Source organism: Aspergillus vadensis (assembly GCF_003184925.1).
Source record: "Aspergillus vadensis CBS 113365 unplaced genomic scaffold BO88scaffold_4, whole genome shotgun sequence".
NCBI classification, from domain to species: domain Eukaryota; kingdom Fungi; phylum Ascomycota; class Eurotiomycetes; order Eurotiales; family Aspergillaceae; genus Aspergillus; species Aspergillus vadensis.
Window position 1 is genome coordinate 162,041 of NW_020292042.1, and position 12,249 is coordinate 174,289.

At 50.9% G+C, this 12,249-nt stretch overlaps 6 protein-coding genes across 6 annotated transcripts; 2 read left to right on the forward strand and 4 right to left on the reverse strand.

Annotated features, from left to right (window-relative positions):
* The first annotated feature begins 68 nt into the window (after positions 1-68).
* Positions 69-2,093, forward strand: BO88DRAFT_476348 (MFS transporter). Its single transcript, XM_025711927.1, has 2 exons — positions 69-720; positions 819-2,093. The coding sequence occupies exons 1-2, from the start codon at positions 209-211 to the stop codon at positions 1,789-1,791; spliced, it is 1,485 nt and encodes a 494-aa protein (XP_025565770.1). The 5' UTR covers positions 69-208; the 3' UTR covers positions 1,792-2,093.
* On the reverse strand, positions 2,087-4,390 carry BO88DRAFT_359593 (putative C6 transcription factor; the record flags this gene model as incomplete). The annotated part of the gene is made up of 1 exon (XM_025703830.1): positions 2,087-4,390. One exon carries the CDS (start codon positions 4,388-4,390, stop codon positions 2,288-2,290), a length of 2,103 nt encoding a protein of 700 aa, XP_025565771.1. The 3' UTR covers positions 2,087-2,287.
* A 347-nt stretch (positions 4,391-4,737) lies between these two features.
* On the reverse strand, positions 4,738-7,110 carry BO88DRAFT_382516 (putative cyclopropane-fatty-acyl-phospholipid synthase). The gene is made up of 4 exons (XM_025704628.1): positions 6,856-7,110; positions 6,239-6,725; positions 5,417-6,168; positions 4,738-5,354 (listed from the first exon to the last, which is right to left on the reverse strand). The coding sequence occupies exons 1-4, from the start codon at positions 6,958-6,960 to the stop codon at positions 5,145-5,147; spliced, it is 1,554 nt and encodes a 517-aa protein (XP_025565772.1). The 5' UTR covers positions 6,961-7,110; the 3' UTR covers positions 4,738-5,144.
* An 851-nt stretch (positions 7,111-7,961) lies between these two features.
* On the reverse strand, positions 7,962-9,857 carry BO88DRAFT_382520 (uncharacterized protein). Its single transcript, XM_025704629.1, has 3 exons — positions 9,480-9,857; positions 9,157-9,393; positions 7,962-9,091 (listed from the first exon to the last, which is right to left on the reverse strand). The coding sequence occupies exons 1-3, from the start codon at positions 9,730-9,732 to the stop codon at positions 8,334-8,336; spliced, it is 1,248 nt and encodes a 415-aa protein (XP_025565773.1). The 5' UTR covers positions 9,733-9,857; the 3' UTR covers positions 7,962-8,333.
* Positions 9,858-10,174: 317 nt separating this feature from the next.
* BO88DRAFT_402285 (tropomyosin) lies at positions 10,175-11,491 on the forward strand. The gene is made up of 3 exons (XM_025706063.1): positions 10,175-10,306; positions 10,503-10,807; positions 10,899-11,491. The coding sequence occupies exons 1-3, from the start codon at positions 10,289-10,291 to the stop codon at positions 11,059-11,061; spliced, it is 486 nt and encodes a 161-aa protein (XP_025565774.1). The 5' UTR covers positions 10,175-10,288; the 3' UTR covers positions 11,062-11,491.
* On the reverse strand, positions 11,192-12,247 carry BO88DRAFT_402287 (rRNA-processing protein RRP17). Its single transcript, XM_025706064.1, has 2 exons — positions 11,965-12,247; positions 11,192-11,898 (listed from the first exon to the last, which is right to left on the reverse strand). The coding sequence occupies exons 1-2, from the start codon at positions 12,142-12,144 to the stop codon at positions 11,419-11,421; spliced, it is 660 nt and encodes a 219-aa protein (XP_025565775.1). The 5' UTR covers positions 12,145-12,247; the 3' UTR covers positions 11,192-11,418.
* Between the last annotated feature and the right edge of the window lie 2 nt (positions 12,248-12,249).

Here is a 12,249-nt window from a genome sequence, read left to right on the forward strand (position 1 = left end):
AACCTACTACTCGGGCCCGATCCATACCTGTCTGTTATTGGCCACCGCATCGGTCCTTCGCAGACAATCCGGGCCCGAAGCAGAATCCAGCTCCGCGATTGGCTGATACACATCACCCATACAAGTATATAACCACAATGATAGTATTCTACACAATCACCCGCCCTAAACGCCAGTAAACAATCACAGCAACGTCGAAGCACCAAAAATGACCGAACTTGACAAGCACGACCTCGAAGCATCCCCCATCCCCATCTCCAAACCCTCACCCCCCAAAGACAAAGACAAATCCAACCCCCCCAACCTCATCACCTGGAACGGACCCGATGACCCCTCCGACCCCCAAAACTGGCCTAGAAGCCTCAAATGGAAAACCACATATTCCATCTCCCTCTTCGTCTTCATCTCGCCCATCTCCTCCTCAATGATCGCCCCAGCAATGAACGACCTCGCGCAGTCACTGGACATGACACACTCCGAATTCGAGACATATCTGTCGCTGAGTATATTCATCTTAGGGTATGCTATTGGGCCCGTGTTCTTTGGCCCTGCGTCGGAGGTATATGGACGGGTGAGGATCTTGCAGGTGAGTAATTTGTGGTATTTGGGGTGGAATTTGGGGTGTGGGTTTGCGAGGACGAAGGGGGTTTTGTTTGTTTGTAGGTTCCTTGCTGGGGTGGGGGGGAGTGCGCCGTTGGCTGTGGGGGGTGGGGCTATTAGGTTAGTACTTACACTGCATTCTATTAGATGGGAAAGAAGAAATATATTTTTATATGTATATATATAATTGGCAACACGTTGCTGACCTCGAGTGGTAGTGATATGTGGGCTGCGGAAGAACGGGGAAAAGCTATGGGAGTGTATACTCTGGGTCCATTACTGGGACCTGTGGTGGGACCGATAGCCGGAGGGTTTATTGCCGAGTATTCGACCTGGCGGTGGGTGTTTTGGGCTACGTCTGCTGCTGCTGTCGCGGTGCAGATTGTTGGGGTGCTCTGGTTGAGGGAGTGTCATCCGGGGACGATTCTACGGCGGAGACGAGATGCTCTTGTCAAGGAGACAGGGAACCAAGAGCTTCATACAGCGGAGAAAGTCGAGAGTTTGGGGTACAAGCTCCTTCATGCGTTTGAGCGGCCGGTGCGGATGTTCACGACTCAGCCGATTGTGTTCTGTATGGCGCTTTATATGGCGTACGTCTTCGGCGTGACGTATTTGATGTTTGCGACTTTCCCGGATATTTGGACGGAGGTATATCATGAGAGCTCTGGGATTGGGGGACTCAATTATCTGTCGATCGCGATTGGGTCGTTCATTGGGCTGTTTTTGAACCTCAAGCTTGTGGACCGGATCTATCGTGGTCTTAAAGCTCGGAATAATGATGTGGGCAAACCTGAGTTTCGAATGCCGTCGTTGGCTGTCGGTTCGATTATCAGCATCATTGGGCTTTTCTGGTATGGTTGGAGCATTGGACATACCCATTGGATTATGCCGAATATCGGTGCGCTGATCTATACTATGGGCACGATCTCCTGCTTGCAGGGCATGCAGACGTATATTGTGGACAGTTATCAGACCTACGCGGCTAGTGCGATGGCTGCCTGTGCTGTGCTGAGGAGTTTATGTGGCTTTGGATTCCCGCTGTTTGCTCCTTATATGTATAATGCTCTGGGGTATGGTTGGGGTACCAGTGTGTTGGCGTTCACGGCTATGGTTTTTGGATTGGGTGGGCCGTTTGTTTTCTGGCGATTCGGGCCCCGGTTGCGTGCCATGTCTGACTATGCCTCTGGTTGAGAGTGGATTTGGTGACATGCACTGATGTCCGGTTGGAATAAATTGCCAGGCAGAAGTTATCGTTGGATGGGAGGATGTCCGGATTGGTGGTATGGGTATTTGTATCATAGATCAAGTGTCATAGAGAAACTCCCCTATTGAATGCGAAATGCTCTTATATAGTTCTCTGATGACCCATCCCATGAATAATTCACTCTCATTGAGATAGAAAGGCTCATAAAAGCGGACATTCGTAGAACTTCGGGCTCATGCGAGCACACGCATGACTGCTTGCTTGGCCCCGAGGTGATCTTGAGTCGATGTCCGTACGCACGTCCATCTGACCGTTCCAGCGTTAGGCGGGCAAGGTAGCGGCACATTGAGATGATGTGACGATAGAGCTCATAGGTCATGGTAAATCTTTCATTAATTACAGATGCGTCATCTCAAAGTCTGCAATCACTAAGAAAATGGAGCCGTAGATAGTATATAGATATATAGTGAAGGGTCCTTGCTGTCAGCCCATACTGGTTTCTCCACACATTTGGTCCCAGAATAGCCAATCGGCCGACGAGTCGAGATTTAAGGCACTGGGGTCAGCCCTGCTCATATCGTCGAAAAGCTCGTCGAAAGAAAAAGCCCCATCTGTAGCTTGGTCGGCAGCGAATACGCTGCTATCCCGCTGATCGATACCTTTGGGTTTGTGTTGAGCGCGCAGCGTAGTAATGAAACCCGGCTCGGGAGATGAGTTACGAGGCGGATTCAATAGCCAGGCCTTCAAAGCCGCCTTACCAATCGTAGCATACAAGGTTCTTCGGCCCTGACTCAGTGCTTCGTGATTCTCGTAGACCTCTGAAACCCTTTGCCAGGCAGCCTCGAGCTCTGATGGCGAATAAAACCCAACCTTGGCAATGCTTCTCAGAATGCAAAGGAGGGAATCCCATACGAAAAACGCTTGCAGATGCCAGCGAAACTTCTGGGTTGCGGGATTACTATACATGGCATTTCTGGTATCGAGCACCTTTTCAGCAAGGCTGCAGAGGTGTCTCTGCTGTGTGTCGGTTATAGTTTCTTGCCTGAGCAGCGGCATCCGCGCGCGTAACCGGACAGCACTGATGGCGGATCGCATAACTCCGATGGTCAGAAAGTGCAAAGGGCTCAAGATGTCGCAGTACCGTAAGAAATTCTTCTCGATGAGGTCTTCCACCTTGTCGATCAGTCGCTCGATCTCCTCTGGGGTGCGGAACTCGATTGTCCCCCCGCTTCCCTTCTGCTGGACCCCGGTTCGAGTGTAGAAATTTGACAGCTCCATCCGGGCCAAGCAGAAGATCATCTCCGATGCCCCTCGTTGGTCATGAGGCGGCTCGGTCATGCCGGGGAAGATCTGGTCATCGTTAATGTTTAGCGGTAGCTTAGTATCCCAACTGCCGGGTGAGATGGATATACCCGTGCCGGAGGTTTGACCTGCGTAGCTGTCCAGGGGTAGCAGTTGCCAAAAGAGCCGCCGGCGCATCTGGATCTCAAACGGGGGTAACCCGATGCTTTCGCCGTCTCGGTGCAGTCCTATGCGTTGGGCCAGCCGAATTCCAATCCCAGTCAGGATCCAGAAGGTATGAGAATCGACTTGAGTGCGCAAGGATATAAGAAAGAGAGTGTAAGCCTGTAAAACCGGTAATGAGTTCGTCTTGAGCCAAGACGCATTTACCAATGCCTGAGTGACTGCGGTTCGATATTTGTGCATCAAGTGGGCCCTGGAATTATGGAGTCCTTGTGAACACTCGTCGTCGGACATTGAGAATACGGCGAAATGATAGATGGCAAACAGCAAGCATTCATCGTTCTTGGAGGCAGTCGCTGGGTGCTTAGAGACGGTGTCGACCATCTTGGCGACTGTCGGCACATGAAGAACCTTGCAAAGAGGCTCGACGTTCTCCACGTAGGCATACCAGAGCTTGGTCGCATGCTCGTAACTAGGGTGAAGGTCGGTGAGGCCTATCATGCTTCTCATACTTGCGTCCGAGATGGAATGCGCAGCGAGGGCATCAAAAAGACTGGTTGGAGTGGCTTTGTCGGGACCAAGCTCATCTTCAATAAGGGTTTGTTGCTCGGACTCGGACAACTCAGCTAGGTCACCCTCACCAGCGTCGAGGAGCAGAACATCGTCAATGTAGCGCGAATTGCCGTAGTTGGGAAGCAGTTTATCCGCTGCAGCGTCAGCTTGCAAGTTCGCTGTCCCCGGAGTCGGTGCCTGTATGCTATTTGCTGAGGCCTCCAAGTCTCTTCCATTGATAGTCGAGGGAGTGGCTGTGGGAAGAAGATTGTGGTCGTGCAAGATGCGCTCGTAACGTGCCAGACGTTCATGTACATCTTCCTCACCCCGGCTACGTTTCCTCTTGCGCCGTGGCGGTGGTGGCTGATAGACACACTCGAGCTTGGCTCTGATGCAGTTGGCACACTTGGGTACTGCACGGTTGCATTTGATCTTCTTGCGCACACAGGCTTGACAGTTGAAGCGGATTGGGGTTAACGAGTCGGATTCGCAGGAGCCATTGTGCGCGTCAAGAGGGAGGTGCTTTGCCGGGGCAGAAGCAAGTGGGACAAGATTTCTTGTCTCTTCCATTTGTGGTACCCTATATGTCCGCTCTCTTGTGTGGCTATAACTGCCGTATTCATTCGTAGTCGGTGGTTGGTGGCATGACTTGGGGAGGGACCCCCGGTCATTCGTTCGCGCTAACTTATAGTCCATCCACGAGACTAGCTCGCCAGTCTCTGAGACTAAACATTGGCCAGTTCAGGTGGTAGTTGAAAGTTCAAATACTGGATCCTATAGTTACATCACTCTGTTCACCCTCAAATACATTATAGTGAGTACAGATCAGTAGAGACAAATGATATATATAGAAGCACTGTGGCTGAACTATGAATAGTAGAAAGCACAATAAATCTTTAAACTACATAAAAGCATATCCAATCACAACGGACGTAGACGCTGCAGATCACATCTTCTATTTTCATTATTACATGATTTCATTCTGATTGCTATCAATTACATACAGCCTTTTCGGAGAAGTGAAAAGAAGTAGTATATAGGTCAGAAACATTGTACATAAAAAGTAATGTGTCGTTCATTTCCATTTCCATATGAGAAAAGAAATCCCACTCCTCTCATTCAGGCATACCTTAGATAAGAAAAAATTGAGACATCGTTGTCATCCTCCTTTGTTCACTTCCACTGTCCAGATCTTCCAGTTCGTTTACTGGAATCGATGTTTTAGAAAGTGCAACAGCCTTCTAGATGGACGGTAATTCAGTGCTATAGGCTGTCGGATATGTCAAGACGCCTATTCGACCGGCATATTGTCGTAAGCGTACATTTAAGCCTTGTTAGGAACGTGAGCCTTGGGGACAGCACCGGTGCCGGCACGGGTGATGGCGGCCTCACGGGCACCGCTGAGACCATACTGGCTGGGGATACCCTCAACACGGTGGGTAGAGTTGATGTTCTTAACGAGGGTAAGCTGCCAGCAGGTAGCACCACCCTGGCGGGAGGTGATGGTGGAGTAAGCCAAGAAGTATTCCCAGATCTGAAGGTAGTCACACATTAGTATCATCCTGCCATATACACTGCACGGAGGTTTTAACTCACTCTGAACCATCTCTTGCCGTACTTGGCCTCAACCTTGTCACGGTTGCCCATCCAGTTCCGGTACCAGCGCCAGAGAGTAGCAGAGTAGTGAACACCAATAGTGTCAATGGCCTTGATTTCGAAACCAGCAGCTTCCAGTCTGTCAACAACGAAGCCAAGGGGAGTGCTAGCGTCAGCGCCAGGGAAGATGTATTTGTTCATGAAAAGACCCCAGATGAGATCCTCGTACTGCCAAGACTTGCGCAGACCAGCGATCTGCAGGAAGAAGACACCATCGTCGTCCAGCATGTCATAGACCTGAGAGAGGAAGGAAGTGAAGTGACGGACACCGACGTGCTCGGCCATCTCAAGGCAAGTGATCTTCTTGTAACCGCCATCAACCCGAGGAGCGTCACGGTAATCAAGGCACAGGATACGACTCTGAGACTCATCAACACCGGCATTGCGGAGACCCTTGTTACCCCAGGCAGTCTGGTTGCGACCCAAGGTGATACCAGTGACCTGAGCGCCATAGTGAACCGAAGCATACTTGGCCAGAGTACCCCAGCCACAACCGAGATCAAGGACAGTGTCACCGGGCTTAACGCCGATCTTTTCGCAAACCACAGCCAGCTTGTTGTCCTGCAGTTCCTCCAGAGTCTCTTCCTTGTTGGGGTCGCTGATGATACCGGAAGTGTAGATCATACGGGGGCCCAAGAACCAAGCGTAGAAGTCGTCACCGCGGTCGTAGTGGTCACGAACTTGCTCCTCATCTAACCAAAGTCGCTCGAGTCAGCACGAAAACCCCACCACCGTGCCAAATATAGTAAAGTAGACACGTACCTTGGGAGCGGGTGTGCATCAGCATCTCGGGGATGAAACCGAAGAGGAAGTGCTTGTAGAGACCCATGGTGAAGCGGAAGTTGGCCCAGTCGTGTCTGAACTCCAGAGCCTCCAGGGCATCACACTTGAAGTCCACCTCGCCATTGAAGTACTTCTCGTAGAAGACCTCCATGGGAATCTTGCTCTTGCCACGGTAGGCAGTACGATCATGCTCGCTGTGGAAATTCAGGTAGTACTCGACGGGGCGACCAGCATACTTGGCCTTTTCGTTCTTGCGGGGAGAGATGGAAGAGGCGATGGACCAGAAGCCCATCAGAATGGGGACGGTGGTGAAGATGGCGAAGAAGATGGTGGTGTAGAAACCACCACCGATCTGGCGGGCGAGGTACCATGGGACAAGGATGAGGAGAGCGAAGAGGAGGGTGTTGGAGAAGCTATCGCTACCCTGAGAATCCGCGGGGACGGGGGCATTTTTGATGGCCGGATACTAGTTAAAACAGGAGAAGATTAGCTTACTGACATTGCGAATTGAATTGACAATTCCTGTTCAGAAAAGTATGTGTCAAGAGCCCTGGAGGAGCTCTTCAGGAGCTGTTCATGTGCTACAACTAACTCACCGAGGTAGTCCGCACACCGCAATCATCGGCGGGAGTCGTGCAGGAGGCGGGTGGAGTTTCAATGAACTCGAAGTCCTCTGGGGACTCGGGATGGATATTCGTCATGGCGGAGGAGACGAATTGTCGAGAGGGAGAGGGAGAGGGGGAGGGGGAGGGAGAGGGAGGAGGAGAGGTGGGAGGAGAAAGAGAAGGGGAAGAGGAGAGAGAATTGGAGAAAAGAGGGAAGAACAGGATTGCTTGTGAGGCGGGAGCGAGTGGATTATTGCTTGAGCAACTGATCAACCGCCAGGGTTCGGAAGACTGCGCCTAAGCAAGAACATGAGAACTTCCTCCTCTCTCGTCTTTGATTGGTCTACTAATTTTACACTGATGCTACAGGGGCTTGAACAGGCATTACTAGTTATATTTAGCTGGGTGATAACATGATGAAAAAGTAACTGAACTACTACTACATGAACACTCCTGCAGCAGCTGCAGCTTTTGCTGTAAGGCTGGGGAGAAGAAGTGTTGATTGCTTGGACAAGTTTCCAAGGATTCTAGACGAAGTGGTCCAGTCCAACTGGGTCTCGCCCGGGAGGACAAGCGGTGAGCGTCGCATAGATTAGTTAGTTAGTTAGGAGTAGTATCGATTAGTAGTTGGTAGTTAGTTATATTGGGGCTCTCTCTCTCTCTCTCTCTCTCTCTCTCTCTCTCTTCTCTCTTTCTTGCGTAAAGTGCCAAACGTACTCAAAACCCCAAGGTCCTTTATTTGGCTGATTGCAAAAACGACCTAGAACAGGTACAACCTTTTCACGTTCCGCGGTCGGGGACCAGGATACCTCCTAGCCAGTTACTATCTTTATAACCGATCTCAACTTCCCCATCCAAGGTTGGCATTTGGTCTTTTCCTCGGGTCTGAAACCCAACTGCGGTGCGTGGCCCCTTTTGCTTGGTCCAGTGGGCTTAGTCATGGGCGTTGCAAGTGAAGGTGCCCCTTAAACCAGCTTAATCATACTTAATCAATTGAGCCATCAAACGGTTAGCTTGGGAGGGAACCACTGTTTGAGGGCCGGCAACACCCACTACAGGAGGGTCCATTACGAATATTCTGGCTATTAATCATACAGCCCAATTTCATGCTCAAATAGGGACAAGCCCCACGCCGGGGTCTTCCGTGGGACTCGTCAAGTCATAACAGGATAACACAGTAACCCCATCGTAAATAGATACATCATAACTTTCTATAACGCCCCCCTTTCAAGTCCCGTGCTCCATCTCGCTGGCGCCGTGAGGTTTCTTTTTCCATGGCTGTTCTTGCCAGTCAGGAAAAGAATACTTACGCGTTGGCGAGTGCAACGAAGAATGGAAGACACATAAAAAAAGTAGACCGGGAAACCAAAGAACACCACTCAACTACCAATAACATAAACCCATAAAAACCCATATGATACGCCGGAAGTAGACCTCTGTATTCGCCTTGGTTCTTCACATATCTCACGTCACAGCGTTAACTGAAAGTTCTGAGCTTCTTCATCTTCATCAAATGTCGGAAGCCCCTCTGCATTCTCCAAGTCTAGCCCAATCGTGTCGGCGATCAATGGTGGAGTCCCGCAGGGCTGCAGATAGGTGTCGGGTGAAAGGATTCCTTGGGGAACTGTCTCCAGCTCTGTTGGACTGGCCGTCCTGCCATGTAACTTGGTCGACACTTCCCGGCCCCTACTATATCCCACCGTTGTTTGGGAAGTTGCAGCAGCGGCCGTTTGACGCATACTCGACGGGTTGGTCGGTTCTCTTGGTTTCTTAGACGGAAACAAGGCAGAAGTAACCCTAGGCTTGGCCGAAACAGCCGGTCTGGTGCGTGGAACAGAACGCTGTGTCCCGGACAAGGCAGCAGCGGCATCACGAGCTCGAATGGTGGAGACATTGCTAGTATGTTTCGTCTTGTTGTTGGCCGCTCTCGTTCGTGAACGCGTTTGAATTCGGCGTTGCGTAGCGTCTGCTGCAGGCGGCTCCTCAATTGGAACGGTCTCGAATGTTTCCTCGAAGCCAATGCTCTCGACTTGCTTCCGAATCATTTCCTCAACCATTCTGTCGCAAGCAGCTGAATCTTCTTGGAATTTCCGCTCGCGCTTAGTGAGCCCATCGGGGCCGACTTCATTATCACCATACACACTTTCCAGTCCTAGGGCGAGATTTTTGGGCTGGAATTGCGGAAAGGTGGTATCATAAGTGACATCATCCGGGATATCAGGAAGATCTGCGATAAATCAGACACAACGAACCCCTTGATACATGCGAAAACCCCGCGAAGGGACTACTGACCTTTGGGCTTAGGGGGCATATACTCAATGTCAGGGACATCATCTTCTACCGGTTTCGCCTGGACCTCTGGCTGACTTGGCTCTATAAAGGGAGCAAATTTCTTCGCCCTCTGCGTAGAACCTCTTTTGATGGTTCTGTCAGGCTTCACCGTCCCTCCAGGAGGTGCTGGCGTCTGCAATCCCCTGGCTTTGGCATTTGTCGTCTTCATGCCAAGAGGGGCACGCTGACGAGGACCTGCTGCAACGTGTGTTAGTCTCATGAATAGCAAATAGCAAAGATCAAGTCATGCGACTTGAACATGGCCGTAGGTTTCCATGACGTACCCGCCGGAGTGATGAAGGCATTTTTCGTGGTCAAGTTGATATTCTCCTTCTGTTTACCCCCCTTCACGGTTTTCTTCCCAAAAGCCAGCGGATCATTTTCATCATTTTTCAAAGGGACTTTGAATGGCGTTTTTGGTACTCGAGCGCCGGGGGTCTTGGGTTGCAGATGCCTCACGCCTTGATTGAGTGGTTTCGACGCGGCAACGGTCTGGTGAGAGTGGACCAGGTTTTCTTGGTCGCGTACAGCCAACATGGTGGCAGTTATGTATTCACACGGCTCATTCAACGAGCGAAGATCGATTTGGCGTAGGTTATACTGGAGGTCGGAGCTAAAGGTGCTGGAAGCGGCGCGTCAGCACTGAAGGAAGGAGAGCGGAGCTTGTCGACATGGTTCTAGATGCAGCGTCACGCAACCGAGATGTTTTCGTGGCGGTTGCCCGTGGAGACAGTACAACTGACTGTATTCCGTAACACCGGGACGGTAAAGTATCAGCCACAGCAATTGTGGCACTGCCCATCCAGGGGGGGCGATGGCATCCCCTACCATACCAAAAATGGATCGGGCCCAACCACTAGTCGCGGCTGACCGCCAGGCCAGGCAAGAAAGTCAACCTTACCTGAAAGGCCCTCCTCCACTTCTCTTCCTTTCTCCCTAAACCCAAAACCCATTTGTCCTTTTGACTACTTGCTTCCCTACTGCATCTCTGTCTGGTTTATCGCTGAGCGAAAGCCGTCCCGCATCCCCAACTCATCGAAACATCTACTTTCTACCATACATATTCCCCGTTCACTGCAAATAACTGCCCAACATGGATAAGATCAAGGAGGTGAGACTCTATTCCCCTTCCCCTCCCCCTGTTGGCGGGGTAGCTTCTAAGCTGCCTGGAACTGCAACATGCACCACCACATGCATCCTTATTTCTCCCACCGCATCACTCATGATAATCCATCTGTCCTCATTACCACGAACAGAAATGTGTAAATAAACTGGAATTATTCGAAAGCTGACCACCCTGATTCTAGAGAATGAACAACCTCCGCCTCGAGGCCGAGGAGGCCCAGGAGAAGGTTGAGGAGCTTAAGAGCAAGGTCAAGACGCTGGAGCAGGAGAACCTCGCCAAGGAGCAGGAGATCACATCCCTCAACCACCGGAACCAGCTTCTGGAGGGTGAGGTCGAGAAGCTCGAGACCGCTCTCAAGGAGGCCAAGGATTCTGCCAACCAGAGTGCTCAGCACGATACTCAGAACGAGGCTCTCCAGCGCCGTCTGCAACTTCTGGAAGAAGAGGCCGAGGACGCTGACCGGAACCTCCGGGAGACCAACGAGAAGTACGTTTATTTTCCATTTCCGCCCCCCGCACCTCCTTTCTTACGAGTCCGCAACGGAGCAACACATATACTGACTACGCTCGTGCTCTAGGCTCCGCCAAACCGACGTCAAGGCTGGCCACTACGAACGCAAGGTGCAGGCTCTCGAAGCGTCCCGTGACCAGTGGGAGAGCAAGTACGAGGAGATGGCGAAGAAATACGCCGAGTTGCAGAAGGATCTGCACGACCTCGAGGTCTCCATCAGCAATGTTTAAAAAGGAGATGGCGCCGAGGCCCGGAAGATGCTGGATTTCAGCCTTTTCCCCAAATATACTTTTACCTTTGCTTTCTTTTCCTGCACATCACAGTCTGATCTATATGTCCTGTCTGCAGGGAGACGGATTTTAGCTGTATCTTTTTTCGTCGTGTCATCTAGCTGGCTTCATCCGCATCATCAACCGGTCTCTCCGCTCGTCCCCGTGACCTTGTTTAACCTTTTATTGTTTACCATATTAGTCATTGTGAAGGTACATAGAGCATATTTAATTGGGAGCGCCCCCCTTCTGGCTTCTGTATTTCCAACCGAATGCTGGTTCATAAATGTGCTGTGCTGTGTTGTATAGGACTGGATATTATGAGCGGTCTCGTCGAGCCTGGGCTTTCCTCGATTTCGCCGCGCGCTCCTTCACCCTCGTAAGCTTGCGTTCCTCTTTAGACTCGTAGCGGAACTTCTTCTTCTTCTTTTTCGGCTTGTTATCGGTCTTCTTTTTCGTCTTCTCGCCGGCCGCGGTTGATTTGGTGTCCGGTGCAGGTTTCGTCTCCGTCTGCTCCTCTTCCTCGTCGTCCGACTCATTGCCTGCCGATCGGAGTAGGCCTTCTCTGGAAGGATCCATTTCTTCCACTGTGACCGTCGTGTACTTGTCTTCGTCTATGTATTCGGCCTCGTAATCCACGGCTGGGGGTTCTTCGAACCCTTCCCATTCCTGGTCGTCTTCATCACCACTTCCCGAACTCGAGTTGTCCTCATCACTGTCCTCCTCCTTCAATCTCTTGAGTTGTTTTTTATGTTCCTCGATAGCGCGCTGGAATTCTGCGGTTCGCTCTTCGCGAATCTAAATTGCAAGCAAAATTAGTTCCGGTGCAATTAAGCAAACTGATCACCGGCGAATGAGACGTACCCTTTTGCGCTCCTCACGCTTCAATTCACGGGCCTTCTGCTCGGCCACCTCTTGTGCATGTTTAATGCGTTGTTGTTTGCGCTTGCGAAAGCCTGTGAGAAACTGCTGGCGATCGGCAGCGTCGAAGGTAACTTCTTCGACTTTGCTGGCCACCTTTCTTCTTTTCGCTGCTGGCCCCATGATTTTGTATATGAGACAATTTATTCAAATTGTCTATAATTATGGACGAAGTGATGTTGTTCTCTGAGGCGGGGATTTTTAGTTCAGGAAAAATTTCCAAAACGG